Source organism: Carcharhinus amblyrhynchos, chromosome 33, assembly GCF_965287045.1.
Source record: "Carcharhinus amblyrhynchos chromosome 33, sCarAmb.v2.hapA, whole genome shotgun sequence".
NCBI classification, from domain to species: Eukaryota; Metazoa; Chordata; class Chondrichthyes; order Carcharhiniformes; family Carcharhinidae; genus Carcharhinus; species Carcharhinus amblyrhynchos.
In genome coordinates, this window is record NC_137356.1 from 16,720,915 (window position 1) to 16,748,432 (window position 27,518).

General features: G+C 45.7%; 1 protein-coding gene across 4 annotated transcripts in view; it reads right to left on the reverse strand.

Annotated features, from left to right (window-relative positions):
* LOC145360872 (cAMP-dependent protein kinase catalytic subunit alpha-like) overlaps window positions 1–27,518 on the reverse strand; it is a 152,064-nt gene that overhangs the window by 44,965 nt on the left and 79,581 nt on the right. For 3 of the 4 annotated variants that reach the window (XM_080216368.1, XM_080216370.1, XM_080216369.1), the window contains exon 2: window positions 5,935–5,996. In XM_080216368.1, coding sequence (XP_080072494.1) covers window positions 5,935–5,996 — 62 coding nt within the window. Of the gene's footprint in view, window positions 1–5,934; window positions 5,997–6,102; window positions 6,247–27,518 lie in introns of those variants that run through there. The other variant, XM_080216372.1, reaches the window with a different exon arrangement.

Consider the following 27,518-nt stretch of genomic DNA (forward strand, 5'->3'; position numbering starts at 1 on the left):
TGTACTCAATGGACGGTATACTTTGTCTGTATGGTGCACAAGAAACAATACTATTTTTATTCATTCATGGGACATGGGCACTGCTGGCTGGACAGCATTTATTGCCCATCCCTAGTTGCCCTTATTCAGAGGGCAGCTGAGAGTCAACCACATTGCGGTGGCTCTGGAGTAGCCCAAATCAGATAAGGGCTGCAGATCTCCCTAAAGAACATTCGTGGTTTAATGGTCATCAGTAGATTGTTAATTACAGGTTTGTTTTTAATTATGGAATTCAAATTCCACCAGCTGCCATGGTGGGATTCGAACCCGGGTCCCCAGAACATTAGGCAGCACGGTAGCAATGGGCGGCACGGTAGCACAGTGGTTAGCACTGCTGTTTCACAAATCCAGGGATCTGGGTTCGATTCCTGGCTCGGGTCACTGTCTGTGTGGAGTTTGCACATTCTCCTCGTGTCTGCGTGGGTTTCCTCCGGGTGCTCTGGTTTCCTCCCACACTCCAAAGATATGCGGGTTAGGTTGATTGGCCATGCTGAAATTGCCCCTTAGTGTCCTGGGATACGTAGTTTAGAGGGATTAGCGGGTAAATACGCAGGGATATGGGGGTAGGGCCTGGGTGGGATTGTGTTCGGTGCAGACTCGATGGGCCGAAGGGCCTCTTTCTGCACTGTAGGGTTTCTATGATTAGCTCAGTTTCTGGATTAATAGTCTAGTGATAATAATTATCTCCCACATTGTATCCCAATATATCTGACAAAAATCAAATCAAAACAGGGGATTCTATGATTCTGAGTGTGCGTTAGTAAGTTGTCCCACAACGTCTATTGTCCATTGTGTCCAATGGAAATCCAGCTAATGGCAGGAATTTTGGCTTGTAATTTCCCCAGGTCCAGCAATTACCCAAGTTTCAATGCATTCTATAACAAACTGTGACATCCAGGCTGTAAAGAACCCACATTATATTTGAATTTCCAGATCCATTGATGAACCATCTGCAGTATCTCTGACAGTAACATGTTCTTTTATACATTATAAGACACAATACATTATTCTAGCTCAATTGCATTGGAAAATAAAATTGCAGTTAAGTAAAGTATTATTTAAATTAGAAATCATAGTTTAATCGACTATACTAGGTTAATTGATAGGTTGACTGGCCATACTAAATTGACCTTATTGTCAGGGGGATTAGCAGGGTAAATACATGGGGATACGGCTTGGGTGGGATTGTACTCATTACCACAGGAAGTAGTTGATGCCAAAACATTGAATGTATTCAAGAGGTGGTTGGATATAGCACTTGGGGTGACTTGGATCAAAAGTTATGGGGAAAAAACAGGATTAGGCTATTGAGTTGGATGATCAGCCAGGATTGTAATGAATGGCGCAGCAAGCTCGAAGGGCCAAATTGACTCTGCCTGTCTTCTATGTACTCGATGCAGGCTCGATGGGCTGAATGGCCTCCTTCCGCACTTTACAGATTCCATTCTATTCTAATTTAATTATGTTGAGATTTCAGACCACAACTTGCCCTTTTCTTGTTTAATGTGTGATTGGTCACTTGAGGTCATGCACATTTAGGCAACCTTACAGCACCTTGTGAGACAGAAATTCGTACTTGAAGTGTAAAGGGTAGGGAGAGTGTTCAGTGTATTATAACATTAAACAGAGAAAACCACATTTAATCAAAATCGTCCATCTCCACACTGGATTTGCAGCAATTGCTTAAAGTGCAATGACTTTATTTGCTGATTCTTCTCAAAACACTTTGTTAGAAACAGCAAGGTTATGTTGCAGCTGCATAAGGTGCTGGTGAGGCCACACCTGGAGTACTGTGTACAGTTTTGGTCCCCTTACTTCAGAAAGAATATACTGGCACTGGAAGGGGGTGCAGAGGAGATTCACTGAGTTGATTCTGGAGTTGAGAGGGTCGGCTTATGGGAAGAGACTGAGTAGACTGGGGCTATACTCATTGGAATTCAGAAGAATAAGTGGAGATCTTACAGAAACATATAAGATTATGAAGGGAATAGACAAGATAGAAGCAGGGAGGTTGTTTCCACTGGTGGGTGAAACTCGAACTAGGGGGCACAGCCTCAAGATAAGAGGGAGCAGATTTAGGACTCAGTTGAGGAAGAACTTCTTCACCCAAAGGTGAAGATTTGTGGAATTCCTGCCCAGTGAAAAGTTGAGGCTATCTCATTGAATGTTTTTAGACAAGGATAGATAAATTTTTGAACAGCAACGGAATTAAGAGTTATGGTGAGCGGCGGGTAAGTGGACCTGAGTCCACGAAGAGATCAGCCATGATCTTATTGAATGGCGGAGTAGGCTTGAGGGGCCAGATGGCCTACTCCTAGTTCTTATTATTTATCCAAATTTTCCAAATCCATGGCCTCTATCACAAGGGCAGCAGACAAATGGGAACTCCACCACCTGCAAGTTCCCTTCCACCCACACACCATCCTGACTTGGAAATATATTGGCTGTTCCTTCACTGTTGCTGGGGCAAAATCCTGGAACTCCCTCCCTAACAGCACCCATGGGTGTACCTACACCACATGGACGACAAATGTTCAAGGTGGTAGCTCGCCACCACCTTCTTAGAAAAAAGACAATAAACGCTGGTCTCGACATCCCATAAAGCAATAAATGAAAGTTTTTTTCCTCCCCTCACACTGAAGAGATTTGTGGTTATTAATGAAGAAGTTGTTAGTGTGGGACAGCTAAGGGAGATGTTGCCACAGTGAAATTTCCAAGGAGCAGCATTTGACTGGGAGGTCACTGGCAATGGCTGGGACCTGCCGACTGACTTAACTTCAGAGTTTCGTCTGAAAACACAGCGTTATTTTTAAACCGTAAGCTGCTGACATCTAGCTCTCCCTCGATTCTACACTGTGTTAAACTAGTGACTGTTTGTCTAAGATTAATACTGGATGATCTGAAATTTTCACCAATTACACTTTGGGAAGACTGAAACTATAATTATTGCCTTCAATCCTGGTCACAAACTTTGTTCCCAATCTACTGATTACATCCCTCTCCATGGCAACTGAGGCCGTCGGCAACCTTGGGGTCACATTTGACCACGAGGTGAGCTTCCAACAACATCTGCTGAAATCCTTATTGTTCCCCTCAGACTTGACCATTCTAAAGCATCACTAGCCAATCTCCCACATCCTATCCTCTGTAGCTTCGGGATCATCCAAAGCTCTGCTGCGGCAATGTTGTTGACGTGACGTTGGTTCCCCGTCAAGCATCACCTCCATTTTAAAATTTCCATCCTTCTTTTCACGTCCTTCCCTAGCCACTATCTCTGTGATCACCCCCTCCGAGATATTGGCATTCATCCTACCTCTTGAGGACCCCTGATTTTCATCACTTCACCTTCGGAAGACTGTGCTTTCAGTTGCCTGGAACCCAATCTGTAGAACTCCTTCTCCCCCTCTCTTTCCTCCTTTAAAATGTTCCTTAAAACAACTTCGTTGACCAACCTTTTGCCTGCCTGATCTAATATCATCTTAAATGGCACAAGAGCACAAGGGGTAGTGCTTTCAGTTGCCTGGAACCCAATCTGTAGAACTCCTTCTCCCCCTCTCTTTCCTCCTTTAAAATGTTCCTTAAAACAACTTCGTTGACCAACCTTTTGCCTGCCTGATCTAATATCATCTTAAATGGCACAAGAGCACAAGGGGTAGTAGGCCATTCAGCCCATTGAGCCTGCTCCATCCATTCAATCATGGCTGCTCTGGGGCCTTTGACACTATTTTCCCACCCATTTTCCATATCCCTCAATTCCATGGTAGACCAAAAATCTGACAATCTCAACCTTAACCCTGTTCAATAATGGAGCAACACAACCCTTTGGGGTAGAGAATTCTTTACCTCTGGGGTACAGAATTCCAAAGATTCACACTCCTTTGAGTGAAGTCATTACTCCTTGTTTTAGTCTGAAATGATTGACCCTTTATCCTGAGGCTGTGCCCCATGTTCTAGATTCCCCCAGTAAGAAGTCTCACAACACCAGGGTCTATTTGGTAGCACAAGCTTTCGGAGCACTGCTCCTTCCTGAGGTGAGTGAGGAGTTGGCTTCACAAACAGGGGACATACAGGCACAGACTCAATTTACACGATAATGGTTGGAATGCAAGTCTTAATGGGTTATTAGGTCATTACAGATACAGATAATGCGAGTGGAGAGAGGGTTAAGCACAGGTTAAAGAAATTCTCTCAAGCTAGGGCACTTAGAGAGACTCCCCCACCAGTGGAAACAATCTCTCAGTGTCTAGCCCAACAAGCCTCATCAGAATTTCATTGGCTTCAATGAGATTGTCTCTCGTCCTTCTAACTGCAGAAGATAGAGGGCCAATTCGCTCACCCTCCCATCATATGACAATCTTACCAACCCAGGAACCAATGTAGTGAACCTCTATTGTGCCCCATCCAATGCAAGCACATCCTTTTTCTAAATGTGGAGATCAAAACTGGGCAAAGTACTCCAGACATGGGACAGAGTTTTTAAAGTTTATTTATTAGTGTCGCAAGGAGGCCTACATTAATACTGCAGTGAAGTTACTGTGGAAATCCACACTCCGGCACCTGCCTGGTTACACTGAGGGAGAATCTGGCACGGTCAATGCACCTAACCTGCAAATCTTTCAGACTGTGGGAGGAAACCAGAGCACCCGGTGGAAACCCACGCAGATACGGGGAGAACTTACGAGCCACACAGACAGTGACCCAAGCAGGGAACCGAACCCCGATCCCTGGTGCTGAGGCAGCAGTGCTAACCACTGTGCCACCGTGCTGCCCATGGTGTCAAATTTTGCTTTGGGACGGTTTATGTTAAAAGGTGCTATATAAATGCAACCTGCTCCACTGACTTGAATGACAAAGAATTTGGGGAATGATTTTGATTGGCGAATAGTAACTTTGGAAAATAATTGCTTAGGTTTCCAATTATAACTTCCTTTACTGACATTTTTTGACATTTGATTAACAAATGAGTAGATAGATGGTTATGTCACGAGTTGCTGCACTTTGGAAAAGTGACAAATAACAGTTACTGGTCAAAAGTCAGGTGCAGCGTAACAGGCATACCATAGACAGGAACCTAGGAACTACGGACTATTTTCAGTAGACAAGTGGTTTAACCTGGGTAAAGGGGGAAGAATTTCAGGGCACAAAAGGTTTGTGTCCCTCCCTGCTGGATTCCCAAATTTCCAAAGGCTGGAAGGTGCTTTTTTTTAAAAAAAAAATCACATTGGGGGTTGAACTGACAGTATGCCGAGTCCTGGATGAAATCCTGCCAAGATCCCACTGCAGTATTCAAAGAAGGGAAATTCTCCTGGTCAATATTAAACCATGGACCAACATCACCAGAAAAGCAGACTCAATCATTGTGTGTGTGCACTGTTTGTCGAGTTTCCCGACAGTGACCGCACTGCCTGGTGGGTCCTGCTCTTTAACCGGTATAAAAGGCACTCACTGAACATAACCCAGCAGCAAACGATCTCAAAGCACCGAATGCCATTGTGAAAAAAATCCAGGGGGTCAGCTAGCCAAACTGGGGGGTCCCTGCAAGGAATTTTTTTTTTAGACTCACACCTTTAAAAGCTTACAAATCGCACAGAAATGCTGCCGTCTCTCTGGGCTACACACCCTCTAGGATGAGATTCTTTACAATGCTGCCGGGAGAGGACGGCAACAGCTCTCACTGAGTAACAGAACAGGCCAATAAGCAGTTTGGGAAGCAAGCAATCAGGTGAGATGCCACGTACAGCAAGTAAACACTGCCACAGCTCCCCTAATCTGTGCCGCATCTCAACGGACAGCTTTTCATTCCTATTTAATATGATTATTCAGCTTTAATGAATGGCTGGGCAGAGCATGAGACCTACCTCGTTCAGGCTTTCTTGACAGACATCTGTGACCTACCTGTGGTGGGGACTCCCATTTCTGTAAGAACTCCTCTCGCGCTTTCTCCAAGAAATCTTTCACTGCAATAAAAGAACAAGAAATATTTTACTTCCAACATCTGGACAACTATCCCAATTCACAGAGGCTTCTTCGGTGCAGGTTCTGATAAGGTCAAAATGAAATTACTTGAGGATTAGCTGTTGCAATTTAGAACGGAGATAAACAGTTTCAGTCCATGTGGTGCAGGCCAAGAATGACACAAAACACCAAACGCAGATTGCTTTGCTGGTAAGCCAAGATTGTCATAGTTACAGCGACCAAGAAAGTGCTAGATTATAGTGATGCTTCAGTGCGTTGGTGTGACTGACTAATAACAAATTCCAAAGAGTGTTGCACCAATGAATTAAAGCACAAGTTGAAACCATCCTGTCCCTTATGCTATGCGCTGGAGCACAGAGGAACATGCAAACCCCAGATTTGCAGAAAACTCGATCAATTCCTCTGGCACAGCAGAGTTACAATTTGATTTCAGTGCAAGCTGCTTCTTGCTGCACTGCATTGCGATCATGCAGAGGGAATCGCACAGGCAAGGCAACACTCTTTAACCCAGAGCCTCAAACAGGGCAACACAAGACTCAAAATTAAGCTGCACACGAAGATAACGGCAAAACATCGCGGATGACTCGAAAATCTGATGAAGGGTCATCCAGTCCCGAAACGCTGGCTCTATTCTCTCTCCACAGTCAGACCTGCTGAGATTTTCCAGCGTTTTTTGTTTTTGTTAAATTATACACGCCCAGCTTTTGAAATCATATAGATACTTCATATTTTAATTCTACAAAGAGGCAATATGACAAAAAGCGCAGAAGCCCACCCTGTGAACTTGGCTTCTGGGAGAGGACCAGTGGCAACATAATGTTTAAAGTTTATTTATTAGTGTCACAACCTGGCTTACAAGAACAACTCAATGAAGTTACTGTGAAAATCCTCTAGTCGCCACACTCCGGTGCCTGTTTGGGTACACTGAGGGAAAATTTAGCACCGCTAATGCACCTAACCAGCATGTCTTTCAGACTGTGGGAGGAAACCGGAGCACCCGGGGGAGTGCAGGCACAGGGAGAACGTACAGACGCCACATAGACAGTGATTGAAGCCTGGAATTGAATCCGGGCCCCTGTGCTGCTCTGCCAACGTGCCACCCCACTGTGGAGGCAGTGCTGATAATGCTCTGCTTTTATTACTGATAAAATCTTCCACAATTCGAAGCATTCGAATCATCCCATACCTTAATCAGCCCCAGCATCATGCAGCAACTGAAAATCAAACCCCGGGGTACACACTCGTGCACCAGTGTCGCTACTAGTGGCGCAATCCTAGTGAAGTGTGATGTGACCCCCATCGCTGGGATGGGGGGGTGGTTATTGGTGGACAGAAGCACAAGCCCAGCACAGACACAATGGGCCAAATGATTCCATTCCATTTGCAATTTTTGATATTTCAGAGGCGGGTGTCAGGAATCTCTGGTCTGAGACTTCTAAAAACTGCATAGCACCGTTGCAGCCTTTCTACGCTACCAGGACAAACTCGGGCTCGAACTGAAACTTGACCACAGTGTGCCTGGAGACAGTAACATTCCAATTCATCCTTGGACCAAAAGTATCCACACAGGACCCGCTTTTCCTAATATCCCCTAAAAATGAAGTGTCGTGGTCCGTAAAGCAACTTGCCATGCCAAAATCGTTCATGTTGACTCGTGGAGAGAAGCCTGCATAGACAGGGCATTGCTGTCTGGACACCATGGCTGCTTTTCAGAGGTTTTGTTCCTATCGTGGTTGACTTGTCATACAGCAGTGTGTGTGTGTGTGTGTGTGTGTGTGTGTGTGTGTGGGGCGGAGGGGGGGGAGGCTTTGGGACACTGGGCGAATTGTGCCCCATTCTGCCCGCCACAGGAATCAAAGCTGGCGAGGAGGGGCGGACCATGGAAAGGCCCATTGACCTCGGGCAGGATTCTCCGGTTTCAGGGCATGTGTGGCCGGAAAGTCCCGCCACTATGCCACAGCGAACGAAGGCAAGCACGCAATTCTATATCATCTTTCATGACTTCAGGGCATCAAAACCTACTGCCAACAACAGCCTTTATAAAAATGTACCGGCTGTCATGATGGGAAGTGTTGTTGCCAATTCTCAGCAAAATCCTGCAAAGAGTAGCGAGATACACAACTGCATAAGCGGTTTTAAAAGCAAATAAATATTAAATGTATGCATGTGGAACTCAAGACATTCAACGTGCCATTCCTGGCATTAATAGCAGGTGAGTAATTTCTGATACAGTCCACACTCTTCCCTTCAGATCAAGGTGGTTTGTTCAGTGGGTTCTGCTAGCTGCATACATTAGTATTGCTGATGCTCGCTTATCAAGTGTTGCACTGATAAAAGCAGTCAGAAATTCGTAAGATTAGAAGACTTGAAGGAATGCTCAAGACAATCTCAGGCATTAATCTACAAGACAGCTAAAAAGAAGGGTAAGACCCAAAGGCTAAGTGGCACCAGGGGTATAAAGTAACTGGCTTCAGAAAGTCGGTGAGAACCATGCTATATGCACCGCTGTTTTCAGTGAGAGAATCAACATTTCAGCTGCAGCTTGTGAAGAAACAATTTGGTGGTATTGTTGATTTAGATAAAAAGAGCTACTCTGATGGCTCAGATAGTTAAGCGGGTATCTAGGTCAGAAAAATACGTGGTCTGTGATGATTTAATTGATCTTAGATTGACAAAAGTGATACAAAAACAATTCTCAACTCACTTCGGACAAGGGTAAAGAAAAATGAGCCAGAGTTCCCAGTCCTGAACGCGACCCAGTGTGTTCCCTGCTAAAAGTGTAAACAGGTGTTACAAGGACATGGCTCAGCCTGACAGCGTTGCTTCACAGTGCTAAAGGCCTAACAACACCCAATGTGTAGGCTCACATCACTTTCCTTAATCAGCCAGTTGACACAATCTGGCTCTGATGAACAGTCATCCAGGCTCAAAATGTTGGCTCTACTTTCTCTCTCCACAATTGCTGTTAGACCTACGGGAAATAGAACAGAATAGAATCCCTACAGCATAGAAAGAAGCCATTCTGCCCATCGAGGCTGCAGCGACAACAATCCCATCCAGACTCTATCCGTGTAACCTCACATCACCCTGCTAGTCCCTGTGATACCAGGGCAATTTACCATGGCCAATCCATCTAACCTAAGCATCTTTGAACTCCAAGGGTTAATTTACCATGGCCAATCCATCTAACCTAAGCATCTTTGAACCCCAAGGGTTAATTTATCATGGCCAATCCACCTAACCCGCACATTTTTGGACACTAAGGGTGAATTTAGCATGCCCAATCCACCTAACCCGCAATCTTTGAACACTCAAGGGCAATTTAGTGTGGCCAATCCACCTACCCAGCACATCTTTTAGACTCTCGGAGGAAACTGCAGCACCCAGAGGAAATCAATGCAGACATGGGGAGAATGTGCAGACTCCACACAGTCACCCAAGGTCAGAATTGAATCTGGGTCCCTGGTGCTGTGAGGCAGTAGTGCTAAACCACTGTGCCAGCATTTTCTGTTTTTAATGAAACAATCCAGAAATTATTATATTTTTCAGAGTCTCTGAGCTAATCTGCTCTGAAAGCCACACGGGTTTAGACCTTCCCTCTGCATTACATACCTATTCTATCCCAGACATGACATATTTAAATTACCTAAGACATGCTAGTGTTTGCATAGTTATCTGTACAATCACCTGAATGAGGAAGCTTACGTGCTGAATGAGGACCAGCTTACCTACTGCTCTGGCAGGCGTACTGAGCACAGATGAAGAAAGATTCCCATATTTACACACTGGGCAATCAGTGAGGGGCCAAAGACTTCTGAATTGAATTACTGAGCATGCCACAGAGGGGTAGAATCATAGAAGATCAAAGAATCCTATAGGACAGAAGGAAACCATTTGGCCATCGAGACTGCACCAGTAACAATTCCACCCAATTCCCTATCCCCACAAATTTACCTTGCTAATCCCTCTAACCCACACATTCGCTGACACTAGGGGGAAATTAAGCATGGCCAATCATCTAACCCACACACGTTTGGACATCTTTGGGTAGCCTGGCTCAATCTCCTGCAGGCAGTCAAGCTTCAAGTGCTTACCTTGCCTACCCACACAAAGACGACAATCACTGAGCTGCTCTTGCAGAGAGCTAGCATGATGGGCCAAATGACCTCCTTCTGTGTTGTTACCATTCTGTGATTGGCTAGTCATTAGTCAATTGATTAACGTGGTCCTCAGTGCCCTCTTGATAGTCACCAGGAATACATCAAAAGCAACAAGAGCAATGCGTACATAAAGCCTATGCGCGTATTGTACCATTCTCCGAACTAAAATGTGGACACATCATACTCGATCCATCTGGCGATACATCAGTAGCAGTTATTTGACATAAAACCTCATTGTCAGATCTTTCAAACAAACATCAAGGCGTAGCTTTGCTGCTGGTGAAAAGGTCACTCCTCATCAGATCCTTCGTACATACCTGAAGTATCTGCATCTTGCCCTTGAAGAGAAGGTAATGCAAAGACCATCAGCCACCACATTTGCAGAGAAAATCTGGGAACATTTTTAAAAATTTCATTACTGGCTGTGGACATCACTGGATAGAGGACTCTGCTCCGTGGGCTATTCCCACAGAAGTACATCTGCGGGACGCACTACTACTGGAGGGCGGTCATCAACCTGATGAAAGATGCTTTGCAGTCTGCCTGATCTTTGAGTCCAAAGAGCTATCCATGACTGAGAGCTGCAGGTTGGCACATTGCAAGGTCCAGGACTACGTGCTGAGGGACGCACTAAAACTTGGAGCAGCCTCTGGGGGGAGAGGTCATAGTCAGCCTGAGCACACCAAGGAGCTGGAAATTCAGAACGATTTGGACTGTATGCCTGATAGGGAATGTGTACAGTAAATCATATGATTGTAGAATCCCTAATATGCAGGGGGCAGCCATTCGGCCCATCGAATCTGCACTAACCGCAATCCCACCCGGGGTCCTTTTCCCGTAACCTCACGTTTACCCTGCTAATCCCCTGATGCTAGGGTCAATTTAGCACGGCTAATCAACATAACCCGCACAACTCTGGGGTGGCACAGTAGCACAATGGAGCACTGCTGCTTCACAGGGACCCGGGTTCGATTCCAGGCTTGTGTTACTGTCTGCGTAGGGTTTACATGTTCTCCCCGTGTCTGCATGGGTTTTCTCCTACAGTCCGAAGATGCGCGGGTTAGGCTGATTGGCCATGCTCAATTGCCCCTTAGTGTCACGGGACTAGCTAGGGTAAACGGGGTTATGGGGATGGGTGGGACTGCAGTAGGTGCAGACATGATGGGCTGAACGGCCTCCTTCTGCATTGTAGGGATTCTATAAATCTGAGGCACCAGGGAAGCAATCACATGGTTTTTGAATACAGGCTCGCAACATCTATCAGGGTTTACCAGCGGTGGGCCCAAGAGGCACTGCTTGTCACCACACTCTTCTGTTTCCAGTCGAGATAGGACAAGTACCGTATTATAAAAATAAATCAGAAATTTTCAGCACATGAAACATGAGGGAGGACCGTTGCTGAGACACTGTATTGCGGCCCAATCATGCATTAATACATTTTCTCCCAGTGGTGCCCACTTTATTATCAACCCAATAGGAGGAGGAAAAATGGACCATCACTGTCCCTCGCACAAATCAAAATGAGAAAAGAGAATGACCTTCACTTATTTTGTACGCTTGGAAGTTAAAACATCCCTGTACACAGAGACAGATGCAAGTAACACCCACCCTCTGCCTTATGCACAATCACTGGTACAAAGCTGTGCTGCAGAATAAGTAGGATTGAATATACAAGAAAGGATAAGAAAGGAATTGTCTCTTTCCTGTGGCCCTCCTGCTGCAGTCACTTCTGAACAGTGAGCAATGTTTATTCAGTAAAACAGCGGGGATCACAGCGACAACCACAGCAAATCGCTAGAGAGGTCACCGGGCATCTAAAATTAGAGCATTTGAACTGAAATCTATCCAAAGGCTTTGACTCAATAAACAGTTCCCAGCATATAGCGACAGAAGATATTAAAGCTCCACAGATCGCACACCGCCCACTTGGGAATTAACACAAACCTGGGAAAGCAGCCACCACTAATTCCAAGCTGCATCAAGTTCATTAAACAGGCAAATCGTGTATTTGCAGGGAAAAACAAGTGGTTTAGAAATTCATGGGGCTCCTACAGGATAAAGGGTGAGCTTGCACTTGGGGGGACATTCCTAGTCCCATTCTCCTTCACACAGTTCCACTCACAATACTGGAGTCAAGCAAACGGGGTGCCTGTGATGACTTCAGGCAATTGAAGTTGGCCTGCTGGAGGTTGAACTTCCTGATTGAGTCCTTGGGCGGCACATTGGCATGGTGGTTAGCGCTTCACAGCTCCAGGGGTCCGGGTTCGCTTCCTGGCTCGGGTCACTGTCTGTGTGGAGTCTGCACCTTCTCCCTGTGTCTGTGTGGGTTTCCTCCGAGTGCTCCAGTTTCCTCCCACAGTCTGTAAGAAGTGCTGGTTAGGGTACATTGACCCAAATAGGCGCCGAAGTGTGGTGACTAGAGGAATTTCACAGTAACTTTATTACAGCCTTGCTTCAATAAAAGATGTCTCTGATTGAGTCCTAATTGATGGCCCAATCAGGAAGCCTCATGTTCTAAGAACATAAGAAATAGGAGCAGGAGTCGGCCATCGAGCCCTTCGAGCCTGCCCCGCCTTCAATAAGATCATGGCTGATCTGAAGTGAATCAGTTCCACTTTCCCACTTTCTCCCCATAACCCTTAATTCCCTTGTCTGTCAAAAGCCTATCTACCCGTGACTTAAATATATTTAGCGAGGTAGCCTCCACAACTTCAACGGGCAGAGAATTCCACAGATTCACCACCCTTTGAGTGAAGAAGTTCCTCCTCAACTCTGATCTAAACTTGCACCCCCCCCTTATCTTGAGGCTGTGCCCTGTAGTCCTGAAATTTCTCTATTTAAAGCAGGTGTGTCAGTCTCTCTGCCTGCTGAAGCAGGGAAGCACCCAGGGAGGACTTTGTTGTATAATATGTTTTGTAAATAAACAAACTTTTGGTGACGGGACCTTCGCTTCCATGGAGTTATTACAGTGCCCTGTGATCCTTCAAAATTAGGACGTTGCTGGGCTTTGAAAACATACACTGTGCACACAACAACATTTGCATTTAATTTGCATGTTTCAGTTGCTGGATGCTGTCTATGGCTTCTTTGCATAGGAGGAATGGAAAGTCAAAGATATGATTAAAGTGCAGTTTTTTCTAAAATAAAAGCAAAATACTGAGGGTGCTGGAGGTCAGAAAGAAAAACAAAAGGTGCTGGCAGCAGACCATGGAGAGAGAAACAGGTTAATGTTTCCAATGCAATATGACTTCTTCAGAACCTTCGCTTCCACAGAAGAGTCACACTGGACCCAAAATGTTCTTTCTCCCTTGAAGGTGCCTTGGGTGTTTCAAAGCGAGGAGGGAGCAGGCAAGAGGGGGGGGATCTGGGGGAGTTCCAGAGGCAGAGCAGTGGTTGAATAAGAGACTATTAAACAACAGGAATTGGAACAAAGAAAATATTGGGGGTGGGAGATGGGGGTGAGAAACTGTCGTTAAATATGGTGGCACAGTGGTTAGCACTGCTGCCTCACAATGCCAGCGACCCGGGTTCAACTCCATCCATGGGTCACTGTCTGTGTGGAGTTTGCACGTTCTCCCATTGTCTGCGTGGGTTTCCTCCAGGTGTTCTGGTTTCCTCCCACAGTCTGAAAAATATGCAAGTTACTTGGATCGACCATGCTAAATCACTCCTTAGTGTCAAAGGGTTAGCAGGATAAATCCATGTGGTTATGGGGGTGCAGGCCTGGGTGGGATTATTGTCGGTGCAGGCTCGATGGGCCGAATGGTCTCTTTCTGCAATGTAGGGATTCTATGATTCTACCTGATCAGTGCTGGGACCTTTACTGTTTGTGATACATATAAATGATTTGGAGGAAAGTATAACTGGATTGATTAGTAAGTTTGTGAACGACACAAAGGTTGGTGGATTTGTGGATAGCGATAAGGACCATCAGAGGATACAGCAGGATATAGATCAGTTGGAGGTATGGGCGGAGAGATGGCAGATGGAGTTTAATCCAGATAAATGTGAGGTAATGCATTTTGGAAGGTCTAATACAGATAGGAAATATACAGTAAATGGCAGAACCCTGAGGAGTATTGATAGGGAAAAGGATCTGGGTGGACAGGTACACAGGTGATTGAAAGTGGCAATGCAGGCAGAGAAGGTAGTCAAGAAAGCATACAGCATGCTTGTCTTCATCAGCTGGGGTATTGAGTTTAAAAGTTGGCAAGTCATGTTGCCGCACTATAGACCCTTAGTTGAGCTGCACTTGGAATATAGTGCTCAATTCTGGTTGCCACACTACCAGAAGCATGTAGAGGCTTTGGAGAGGGTACAGAAAAGGTTTACCAGGATGTTGCCTGCTATGGAGGGCATTAGCTATGAGGATGTTCGAGAAACTTGGTTTGTTCTCACTGGAGCGATGGAGGTTGAGGGGAGACCTGATAGAAATCTACAAGATTATGAGAGGCACGGACAGAGTGGATAGTCAGAAGCTTTTTCCCAAGGTGGAAGAGTCAATTACTAGGTGGCACAGGTTTAAGGTGTGAGGGGCAAGTTTTAAAAGAGATGTATGAGGCAGCTTTTTTACACAGAAAATGGTGGGTGCCTGGAACTCATTGCCGGGGGAGGTAGTGGAAGCCATCTTGATAAGTACATGAATGAGATGCTAATGGAGGGATATGGCTCTTGGAAGCATAGGGGGTTTTAGTTAAGTCAGGTAGCATGGTCAGAGCAGGCCTGGAGGGCCGAAGGGCCTGTTCCTGTGCTGTAATTTTCTTTGTTCTTGTTCTTTGTTCTAGAAGTAGAACAAGTGTGGCATCTGGTGCAATCGGACATCAGATTCAGGAGTAAAGTCTGTTTAGAAGCCTAGAGAAAGATGATTGGAATTTGAGGATGGCCAGAGACAGAGTAGTTTGAGGTTAAAGAAAGCAGACTCAGATAGCCTGAATGAGAGAGCTTGGGAGCCAGTGGGTTGGATAAAATCCTGCTTCTTGCGATCAAAAAGCAGCTGGAGTTTGACAGAATTTCGGAAGATGCAAGTCAGCTGATAGGTCAGGAGAAGCAGCTGCAAAAGATCCAGGTTTGAGAGATTCTGGAATTTAACCTTTGGAACTATGCATCCATTTTGGAATTGCTGAGTGTCTAATTGGCATCTTCCACTTCCGGGTCCCTTGGGACTAAAGGGATCTGGGGATATGGGGGAAAGGCGGGATCAGGATATTGAATTTGATGATCAGCCATGAGGAAATGAAAGGCAGACCTCGTTTGAAGGGCCGAATGGCCTACTCCTGCTCTAGTTTCAACGAATTCCATTCCATGCTGCTATCAATTCTCCAGGACTACAAATTACTAAATAAGATCTTCATCAAACAATAAGGAAAAGGTTCTATGGTCTATTCAGGCAATCCCACACAACTGCAATGCCTTGTGCATCATTGTGTATGCACACAGAGACACACACACCCACACACACACACACACCCCTCCCTACCTAAAACCAAGAGCTCTTCAATGAGGGGAGAAAGATGACAATCCTATGCTAATCAGGAAAAATTCTGGCTATTCCTCTCAGATCCCCCAAACCATAAGATGTAGGAGCAGAATAAGGCCACTCGGCCCATCGAGTCTGCTCTGCCATTCAATCATGGCTGATACCTTTCTCATCCCGTTCCTCTGCTTTTCCCCATAACCACGATCCCCTTATTAATCGAGAACCTATCGATCTAAAGATACCTGGCCTCCACAGCCTTCTGCGGCAAAGAGTTCTACAGATTCACCATTCTCTCGCTGAAGAAATTCCTCCTCATCTCTGCTTTAAAAGGATCATCCCTTTAGTCTGAGGTTGTGCCCTGTGGTTCTAGTTTTTCCTACTAGTGGGAACACGGCCACCTTGTGGGCCTTGTAGTATCCTGTAAGTTTCAATAAGATCCCCCCTCATCCTTCTAAACTCGAGTACAGACCTAGAGTCCTCAACTGTTCCTCATATGGCAAGCTCTTCATTACAGGGATCATTCTTGTGAACCTCCTCCTTTCCAAGGCCAGCACATCCTTCTTAGATATGGGGCTCAAAACTGCTCACAATACTCCAAATGCGATCTGACTAGAGCCTTATACAGCCTCAGAAATACATCTCTTGGGCAAAGCTAATTCACTAGAACAACTGGGCCTGATTAATGCCATACAGCACCTATCTTTTGATTTCAGCGAATCAGCAGTCATTACATGAGTTGACAGCCTGTTCCACCCATTCACTATTCTCTGGGGCAAAAACCTATTATTTATTCATTAACGTCACAAGTTGGCTTACGCTCACACTGCTATGAAGTTAAAATCCCCTATTGCCACACTTCAGCATCTGTTCAGGTACACTGAAGGAGAATTTAGCACGACCAATGCATCTACCCAGCACATCTTTGGGAGGAAACCGGAGCACCCAGAGGAAACCCACACAGACACGGGGAGAATGTACAGGCTCCGCACAGACAATGACTCAAACCGGGAATCGAACCTGGGTCTCGAGAGCTGTGAGGCAGCAGTGCTAACCACTGTATCACCATGCCTAACATTGAACTTGGTTCTTTTTTTAAAAAGTTTGTTAGTATCACAAGTAGGCTTACATTAACACCGCAGTGAAGTTACTGTGAAAATCCCCTAGTCACCACACTCCAGCACCCGTTCGGGCACACTGAAGGAGAATTTTGCACGGCCAATGCACTCTAACCAGCACGTCTTTCGGACTGAGGAAGGAAACTGGAGGAAACCCATGCAGACATGGGGAGAACGTGCAGCCTTTGCTCAGACAGTGACCCAAGCCGAGAATGGAACCCAGATCCCTGGAGCTGCGAGGCAGCGGTGCTAACCACTGTGCCACCATGCCTAACATCTAGCCTGGTTTGTATAACATGTGATTGTGACCCCTGGTCCTCCCTCATTAACAACATCGAAGGAAGCTGTCTACATAAAAACAATGAATGAGCAGACTGCATTGCCCATTTTAATTTCCAGAAGATTCATCTCAGTTCATTGCTATGTTGGTGGATTAGGCTTTGCCAATTAGCATGTGAGCCTGAAAATAGAAGCAGAACCTTCTCCTGTGCGACCACTCAGGGAAATGTGAAGTTATGATGCATCGGATGCCTTATGCTCTGTACCAATGCAAAATTTCTCTTTTATTAATTCGCTGAGGCTCCAAGCTGAGCCAAAGAACTGTAGTTATAAAGTGTTGCGAGGTGATTCTGCTGGTAAAAATACAGCACAACTTCCCCTCAGCAATGCTCGAATAGGTCTCAGAGACAGCTCCCAGGAACAAATCACAGCTTTAATTGTGACATATTGATGAAGGACATGCTCAGAGCCCAGTAATCTCAGTTGGCATCGCTTCTTGTAAAGCCTTTGACCCATTAAGCCCAGAATGCCTGGTGTGTTAAATTAAACTTTAATAACCTGCTCCATCTCCATTATTCACTCCTCTTCACATGTTAAAAGCTTGCATCAGGAACCTTTGGAAGCCTGGAGTGGCACAGTGTTAGCAGTGCTGCCTCACAGCACCAGGAACGCGGGTTCCATTTCCGGCTTGGGTCACTGTCTGTGTGAAGTCTGCACGTTCTCCCCATGTCTGCATGGGTTTCCTCTGGGTGCTTCAGTTTCCTCCCACAGTCCAAAGATGTGCTAATGACCTGAACAGGCATCAGAATGTGGCGACTAGGGAATGTCACAGTAGCTTCATTGCAGTGTTAGTGAAAGCCTTACTTGTGACTAGTAAATAAACTTTAAACCTGGCTTCTCAAAGGTTAGTATGACAATCGTGGGTGATATCCCGGGTTCTTTCCCCTCGAGCCTTTACGGTTTCCTGTTTTCTATTGCAGTTATTCAGAGGGACTCAATTAGCGAGTGACAACACCCTTTTATTTATCAGATCATCCACATGTCTCGCTTAAGAGTTGCGTGACTCATTGCATTCCAATTTTCTTCTTCCCAAACTCTAAACAACCCAAAACAGTGTTCGGTAACTATGTGGTAACCAGGGAAAGATGGCTTGAGTGCAGCAGACACAGCCCCCTCCGCTCAGGCAGTGCTGCGCCTGACAGCTTGCGAGAGTAGATAATGATCCAAAACATATTTCTGTGTCTCACTTTTCTCAAGGGAAAGCTATGCAAAACCAGAGCCACTGCTTCCGATGGCTGAACAAATCAAATCCTGTCTTCATTATGAAGGATTCCGGGATTTCTACTGCATGTTGGATAGATCACATACCACTATTCTATCCATTTATTGATTTCCTTATGGTGACCCAGTATAAGCAATTTCAATGTGGGATTAATACTGCTCTGGGAGTCACATCCCACGATTCCATCCAATACTTCTGTTAAGTCACTGGGGCGACACAGTGGTTAGCACTGCTGCCTCACAGCAGCAGGGACCCGGGTTCGGCTCCTCACATCCAGCCTTGTCTGGAGTCTGCACGTTCTCCCAGTGTCTGCGTGGGTTTTCTCCGGGTTTCCTCCCACAGCCCAAAGGTGAGCGGGTTAGGTGGATTGGCCATGGTAAATTGCCGCTGAGTTTCAGGGACATTACCAGGGCAAATACATGGGGTTACGGGGATAGGGCCTGGGTGGGATTGTTGTCAGTGCAGGCTCGATGAGCAAAATGGCCTTTTTCAGCATTGTAGGGATTCTACGATTCCATTCTATGACAAATCCATGGCCTTGCCAATTATTCCCTTTCAATAATACTTTGCAAATTGCTCAGACTGACAATATAGCGTCACGACAGCTATAAGTCAGACACATGATGTTGCTCAAGATCCTTCTCTGCATCTTAGGAGATAGGTAGTATTTACCCCACTATCCAGCAATACATTAGCTAGCTGAATGTTTTCCCTCCTCCCTTCAAGGGCATCTGCATGGTACATCTCCCAAAAGCTCAACTTAGGTCACAGAGCTAACAAATGGCATTTTAATATCTGATGCTAACTACTGGATGGCACAGTGGGTTAGCACTGCTGCCGTGGGACACGGATTCGATTTGCTGCTTGGGTCGCTGTCTGTGTGGACTCTGCATGTTCTCCCCATGTCTGTGTGGGTTTGCTCCAGTTTCCTCCGAAAGATGTGCAGGTCAGGTGCATTGGCCGTGCTAAGTTCCCCCTTGGTGTACCTGAATAGGCGCCAGAGTGCGGGGACTAGGGGATTTGCACAGTAATGTCATTGCATTGTCAATGTAAGATTACTTGTGGCACTAATAAATAAACTTTTAATTCTTCCCTTCTGAACTGGAATACACTCGACAATCTGTATAGTGCTAGTTAAGAAGTGGGCAGCATTGGTTCATTTTAATGTTGAGAAGGCCAAGCCATGAACTTGGTCAAGAATGAGTGACTGTGACGCTCCACACACACAAGAATCATAATATCATAGAACCAACAGTGCAGGGGGAGGCTATTTGGCCCATTGAGCCTGCACTGACAACAATCCCACCCAGGTCCTGTCCTATCCTTGTAATCCCACATACTTACCCTCCTAATCCCCCCTGACATTCAAGGGCAATTTAGCAAGGCCCATCAACCTAACCTTTGGACTGTGGGAGGAAACCAGAGCACCCGGAGGAAACCTAGGCAGACACTGGGAGAACATGCAAACTCCGCACAGACAGTGACCCAAGCCGGGAATCGAACCCAGGTCCCTGGTGCTGACAGGCAGCAGTGCTAACTACTGTGCCATCCCATATTTGGATCGGAACTTTTTTTTCATGTTGGTATAGAATTACGGGCTTCTGCTCATTGGCACGTCCGAGCTTGGCCGGTGTTTGACATTTGTGATGATGCTCGGAAACATTTTGGGAGTAAAATGGGAATGTTTATTGCTGTCCGTCGTCACCTTCACAGTTTTACAAAGACTGGTGATGGAATACTCAAGCACTGTTTGACAGCTGAGGAGGCTCTCTTCTTCCATGTTATCCCCGCCTTGGGTGAGGATGACAAACACAGACCAGAGACACAATGCATCAGCAACCCAAACAATGATTCTAAAAATAATGCGTTCAAACTGTCACAGCAGGTGCAGCACCAGAATTACGAGTGCTGAACCCAGACCACGCTGCTCATATCAGGAATGAGACCTCTTGCAGCTGCCCCGCAAGTTCTGTTTTGATGCAAAGAACATCTGCAAGCGGTACCAGCAATAAAGATTCACATGCTGCTTCTCCTAGGCAGGAGGAGCTCTCCCCTTTGTGCACAGGGCAGCATGGTGGCACAGAGGTTAGCAAAGTGGCCTCACTTCACCAGAGACAAGTTTATGTATTTGTGTCACAAGTAGGCTTACATTAATACTGCAATGAAGTAACTGTGAAAATCCCCTAGCTGCCACACTCCAATGCCTAGTCGGGTACACTGAGGGAGAATTTAGCACGGCCAATGCACCCTAACTAGCACATTTTTCGGACTGTGGGGGGTAGCCGGAGCACTCGGAGGAAACCCACACAGACACAGGGAGAACGTGCAAACTCCACATAGACAGTCACCCAAACTGTGAATCGAACCTGGATCCCTGACACTGTGAACAGCAGCGCCAACCACTATGCCACCCCAGGCCCATTAGTGCATTGGTTAGAGGGTAAGGATACTGGAGCTCGATGTTTACCAGTGAATTGTAGGGGGGAGAGGAAGGAGGGAGGAGCACGAATGCAACCTCCTCGTTAGTGTAGCGGTTAGTATCCCTGCTTGTCACACAGGAGATTTGAGGTTCAATTCCCCGACAGGGCGATGCCAAGTTCCATAACAGCGCCCCTGCAGTGTCCGTTTATGGGGCAGCACAATGGCTAGGGCTGCTGCCTCACAGTGGACCCAGGTTCAACTCCCAGATTGGGTCACTGTCTGTGCAGAGTCTGCATGTCCTCCCTGTGAGTTTCCTCCGGTTGCTCCGGTTTCCTCCCAATGACAAAAAGATACACTGGTTAAATGCAATGGCTGTGCTAAATTCTCCTTCAGTGTCCCCAAACAGGCACCGGAATGTGGTGACTAGGGGATTTTCACAGTAACTTCATTGCAGTATTAATACAAGCCTACTTGTGGCACTAATAAATAAATAAAAGCTAAAGCAGGCTTATTGGAGAACACATGAATAAATAATTTTTCCACTGGGAACCTAATGTAATGCTTCCAGGACCATAGGTACAAACAACTATCCTTAATGTTGTTGTTTTTGCTTGCACTTTTTTGCTGCACTGGTCTATGTGAAAAATTTTCTTCTGAGGTGCCTCAGGATCGAGAATATCTTGCTTCCACTCCAGGTCATTGGGTTAGAAAATGTGCAATCTGTAGACTCTGTCACAGTTGATGCTTGGAGGATGGGGGTTGATTAATTTTTTGGAGGTTTGCGTGCTCTTTCTCCAATGGCTTGACAACCTGTCAATTTGTTTGATATCTTCTGAACCTTCTCCGTCTGAGAAGTTGGTGCTGGGGGAAGAAGGGTGATGTTTGATCTCTTAAGGGATGCTTTGAGGAACATCTCTGAAGTGTTTATGGGGGTCTCCTGCCACGAGTGAGTTCCCAAGTAGAACAGTTGCTTCAGGAATAAAAAAACGTTGCTGAAGAAGCTTTGCAGAAGAGCTTGATTTGATTTAATTTACTATTTTTACACGTATTAGTATACAGTGAAAAGTATTCTTTCTTGTGTTCTATACAGAGCATACCGTTCATAGAGGAAAGGGTGCAAAATGTCGTGTTCCAGTCATAGCTAGGGTGCAGAGAAAGAGTGATATGAACTTGAAATGGGAGCTGGAATTTTCCAACAATTCACGCCTCACCAATGTTGCGAGTGAGAGCAGAGGTAATTTGGCACTCAGCAAAATTTCCACTCACTGCAGTGGGACTGGAGAATCTCACTGGCGCCAACAGCTGGAAAATTCCACTTGTCAACTCCTCCCTCCACAGACGTTGCCAGACTTGTTGAGATTTTTCCCCACAGTTTCTGTTTGCGTTGCAGATTTCCGCAGCATTTTGCTTTTATTCCTGTTGCTTTCGGGAGTCTGCTGTCAGGTATATGAACGAGCTGCCCCCCCCCCCCCGCCTAACAGAGCTGTTTTTTCAGTGATTAGCACCCCCACTATTTGACGTGTTGGCTTGGGAGAGAACATTGCTTTTGGATCACCTTGCTTGCCATTGGATTTGGAGGGTCTTGTGAAGTCACCGCTGATGGTTCTTCTCCAGTGCTTTGAGGTGCCTGCTGTAGGTTGTCCAAGTCTCCAAAGCGTATATGAAATTTAGACTATAGAAGAGCGACACACACTCAGAATTCATAAATGCATAAGTGCAAAATGGACTGCATGATCATTTAAATGAATGATTGCACTGTGAGCAATATGCAGAGTGGGATTATAGAGAGAATGGAGGGACTATACAAATCATAGAATCCCTATAGTGCAGAAGGTGGTCATTTGGCCCATTGAGTTTGCACCGACAACAATCCCACCTAGGCCCTATCCCTGCTTAGTTACCCTGCCAATCCCTCTAACCTATGACATCCCAGGATACTAAGGGTTAATTTAGCATGTCCAATCAACCTAACGCACACATCTTTGAACTGTGGGAGGAAACCGGAGCACCCGGAAAAAACCCATGCTGACAAATCCACAAAGGATCAATTGTCAAAATCTCATTTCAAGCTTCTATAATTGGAAAGGTGGAGTCCATGCCTTTCAAAGAACAAACAAAGGACAAAGAACAGTACAGCACAGGAGCAGCCCTTCGGCCCTCCAAGCCTGCACCGATCATGATGCCTGCCTAAACTAAAACCGAGCGCACTTACGGAGTCCGTATCTTTCCATTCCCATCCTATTCATGTATTTGTCTAGTTGCTCCTTAAATGCTGCTATCGTACCTGTTCCCACCCCCTCCCTGGGCAGCGCGTTCCAGACACTCACCACCCTCTCTGTAAAAAACTTGCCTCACACATCTGCTCTAAACTTTTCCCCACGCACCTTAAACCTATGTCCCCGAGTACTTGACTTTTCTACCCTAGGAAAGAGCATCTGACTATCCACTCTGTCCATGCCACTCTCAAACTTGTGAATCTCAAACAGGTCACCCCCTCAACCTCCATCATTCCAGTGAGAACAAACTAAGTTTATCCAACCTCTCCTTGTAACTAATGCCCTCCAGACCAGACAACATTCTGGTAAACCTCTTCTGTACCGTCTCCAAAACATCCACATTCATCTAGTAGAGTGGTGACCAGAATTGTACACAATATTCCAAACGAGGCCTAACTAAGGTTCTGTACAGCTGTAGCATGACCTGTCAATTTTTATACTCAATTCCCTGACTGATGAAGGCAAGCATGCCGTATGCCTCCTTAACTACCTTATCCATCTGTTTTGCCACTTTCAGTGATAGGTGGACATGTACACCCAGATGTCTCTCTCTGTCAATACTCCTAAGGGATCTACCATTTACTGTATAATTCCTACACACAGAATCTCACATTTGTCCAGATTAAACTCCACCTGCTATTTCTCCTCCCAAGACTCCAACTGGTCTATAGCTTGCTGTACCCTCTGACAATCCTCATCACTGTCTGCAACTCCACCAATTTTTGTGTTGTTTCACTCCATTTGCTTTACTTGTGACAGAACTATGCAGGTTGATTTCCCTGTTGAGCGAGGTGCAGGCATCTTGAATTCCACTTTTATAGTCGAGTGTTTCATAATTAATATCTCCCCATCCTTGCTTTTGCAAGTGCCTGAGTCCTGTGATTTCCACTCAGAAGTTCTGAGCCACCTGCAGTCTCTCACACACTCACCAATTAAAGGACTGTAGATTGTATGCCCTTCACTGTGGGTGGCACACTGTGAAGTTTGCACTTTCTCCCCGTGCATGCATGGGTTTCCTCCGGGTGCTCGTTTCTGGTTAGGTGGATTAGCCATGCAAAACTGCCCCTTAACTTCCCATGATGTGCAGGTTAGGTGGATTGGCCATGCTAAATTGCCCCTTAGCATCCTGAGATGTGGGTGGAGAGGTGACCGTGGGTGGAGAGGGGGACTGGTGGTGTTGAGATGGCGGCGCGGGCTCGTTGGGCCGAAGGGCCTGTTTCCAGGGCTGTTTTTGTTCTTTGTTCTCTTTGAGATGTACAGGTTAGGTGGATTGGCCATACTAAATTGCCCCTTAGTAGTCCAAAGATACGCAGGTTATGTGGATTGGCCACGGTGAATGTGCAGGACTATGGGGATTGGGTGGGGGATAGGGCCTGGGTAAAGTGCTCTGTCAAACAGTGGGTGCAGACCCGATGGGAGGTAAGGCCTCATTCTGCATTGTATGGATTCCATGACTCAACAAGGAAGTTGTTCACATGGGAACCTTTACATCAAATGGGTGTGACTGATAGTCATTACATGTTTCTTGAAAATCACAGTATAATGAAACATTCTTGGAATGTTCAAAAGAGAATGACTGGAGAAGGGAGTGGTGAAGAGACAGGTTGTGGACTCTCTTCTAGGAAAGTCTATACTTAAGAATATCATTCTTTCAAGGAGGCCAGGCACAACGTGAGAATCATTACCTTGGGGGTGGTCATGGCAGTTAAAAGCTGGCAAATATTCTCACACAAGGTTTCACACAAACACGCAAGAGACTTCGTGGGCAGTGCTGAAGGTGAAAGCAATCTCCCTCTTTCGCATGTGCATACTGAACTGACTGTACAATAATGAGCTCTCCAAAAATAACCACCCGCTTTTGGCTACGAGGCATTATCGTAACAAGCCTAGAAAATGGGCTGCTGGATGTCTCGCGAAAGCTCGACACAAAGATCTCAGCAGCTAGCAAGGACGTAGCAGCAAACAGGATCCAACCAGCATCTGCTTTAAGAAGAGTCTGTTCTGAGAAGTTCACGTTTAGAAACTCTGCTCATTGCCCGTGGTGTAAAATTGAACAGCATCCACTCTTGTTTCCGAATGACCCCCTAATCTCTACTCAATTGCTCACTGTGAACGGTATTAATTTCTCTTACACACTATATCAAAGTGCAAGCCATTGATAAATTTGCTGAATTAACGCATAATCAGCAAATGAACCACAATGTAGATAAGAGCGAGGTGTTACAAAGGAGGTAACGAGGCATGAAACCTGTCCTCTTGCGATCTCATTCACTGCTGGTCTCTAAACAGGAAACTTCTGAATGTTTATACTTGAAAACCCTCAATAATATTTGCAGTCCTGGTAGAATGTTCTAGAAAATCGAATCATAAAAGCCATTCTTTTCAAAAAGTGTAATCGGAGCCCATTACCACATATGTCAGGTCAAGTCCATCAGTAGACAGCTCTCTGAAACGTGTGTGGGGGGGAGGGGGGTGGGAGGGTGTAAGTCTCTGTTTTACATTGTAATCTAGGTCCAAGCTTTAGCGCTGCATTGACGAATGGATTACCACAGACGGTGCTTTCAGATGATACATTAAACCAAAGGCCCATCTTCCTGCTCCAAGGCACAGGTTCTATGGAACTGGGCTTGTAAAATCTCACTTACTGTCCTGTCTGGAGACAATACACATCTCCTTAATCTATGCTAATGCTAATTCCACTCACATTGTCTGCACCTTTACGACCTGAATAGCAGGTTAGCTGCAAAGACTTGCATTCTAATCAGTATTCTATAAACCGTGTGTGTCTTTACATGCCCTTCTCTGATCGGAACCTTCCACTCACCTGACGAAGGAACACCGTTTCTGAAAGCTTGTGGGATTACTATCAAATAAACTGGTTGGACTTAAACCTGGTGTTGTGAGACTTCTTTCTATGGAACTATACAGAGAAAAGTCAGGCCAATGCGTGTTCCTCAAACAAAACTGGACTAACCATAAATTAATCTCATTTGTGTGACCTCTGCCAATCCTACAATCCTCTCAGAGCACTGCCAATTCTGCCCTCTTCAGCCTCCCTGATTTTTGTCAGCCACCACTGGCATCTTTCTAAGCTCCAAGTTATGGAATTTCCTCTGTCACCCTTCCCATCTCTCTCTTCCTCTGAAAGGTTCCTTAAAAGCTACCTCTACCTCTTTGACTAAGTTCCTCTTTGTGAGAAAAAGCAGGAATAGGCCCTGTGACCCCTCAGATCTACCACCTCAACTTCACTTTTCCACCTGATCCACAAATCTCTCCATTCCCAGAGCACTAAGATCTATTGATGTCCGTGGACAAAGTCAATGACTGAGTCATAGCAATCCATTGGGACACAATACCCCTCATATTCACCACTGAATGAAGAAAGTTCTCCTTGCCTCAGCCTGAAATGGCTATTCCCTTGTTTGGAGATTTTGCCCGTGTTCTTCTAGCCTCTCTAGCAGTAGAAGGGCATCTGCCCTGTCAGGACATCTCAGAATCTTTTGTTTCAATGAGATAGCCTTTTATTCTTCTGAACCCCAGAGAGTCAGACCCGTTTGAAACAATCTCTAGTAGGTCAGCGGTCTCATTACAGGAATTAATCCCATCCCCTCCAAGGCAGGCATCTCCATCCTTAGGCACAGAGCCACATCTATACATAGTGGTCCTTCCTTAAGTACAGAATCCAAGGTTGGGATTTTCCAGTCCCACCCATAAAGGTGGGGGGGTATTTGATGGACCAGCAAGAGGTCCATTGACTTCAGCAGCGGAATCCCAGTCCAAATCTACAGTACTCCAGATGCAGTGTCACCAAAGCCCTGGACAATTTAGACAAAAAGAAAACCTATTGTATTTTATATAGAATCCTGAATGTAATCAAATATGCTCGGGTAATTCACAGGAGTGGCAAAAACAAACCTTAACACACATAGTTATGACAATATTTTGGCTCAGATAGCCAATAGCTTGGTCAAAGAGGTAGAATTTTAAGGAATATCTTAATGGAGGTTATAGTAGCAGATTTAGGAAAGGAATTCCAGTGTGTAGGGCCCAGGCAGCTGAGGGCCTAGCCATCACTGGTGGAGCAATTAAGATTAGGGATGCTTAAGAGGGATAGTCAAATCTAGGGGCAACAAAAGTGGGCGGCATGCTGGTACAGTGGTCAGCACTGCTGCCTCACAGCACCCAAGGACCTGGGTTCGATCCCCAGCTTGGGTTACTATCAGTACACGTTCTCCCTGTGTCTGTGGGGGTTTCCTCCCACAGTACGAAAGACATTGGCTGCGCTAAATTCTCCTTCACTGTATCTGAACAAGCGCCGGAGTGTGGTAATTAGGGGATTTTCACAGTAACTTCATGGCAGTGTAAGCCGATTTGTGACATTAATAAATAATTATTTTAATCTAATACTATCTGTAACCTCTTTAGTTGGCCACGGATGGATATCTTTTCCCATTGAGTTTTTACTTCTCAATGGAATTATTGAGAATTTATTTT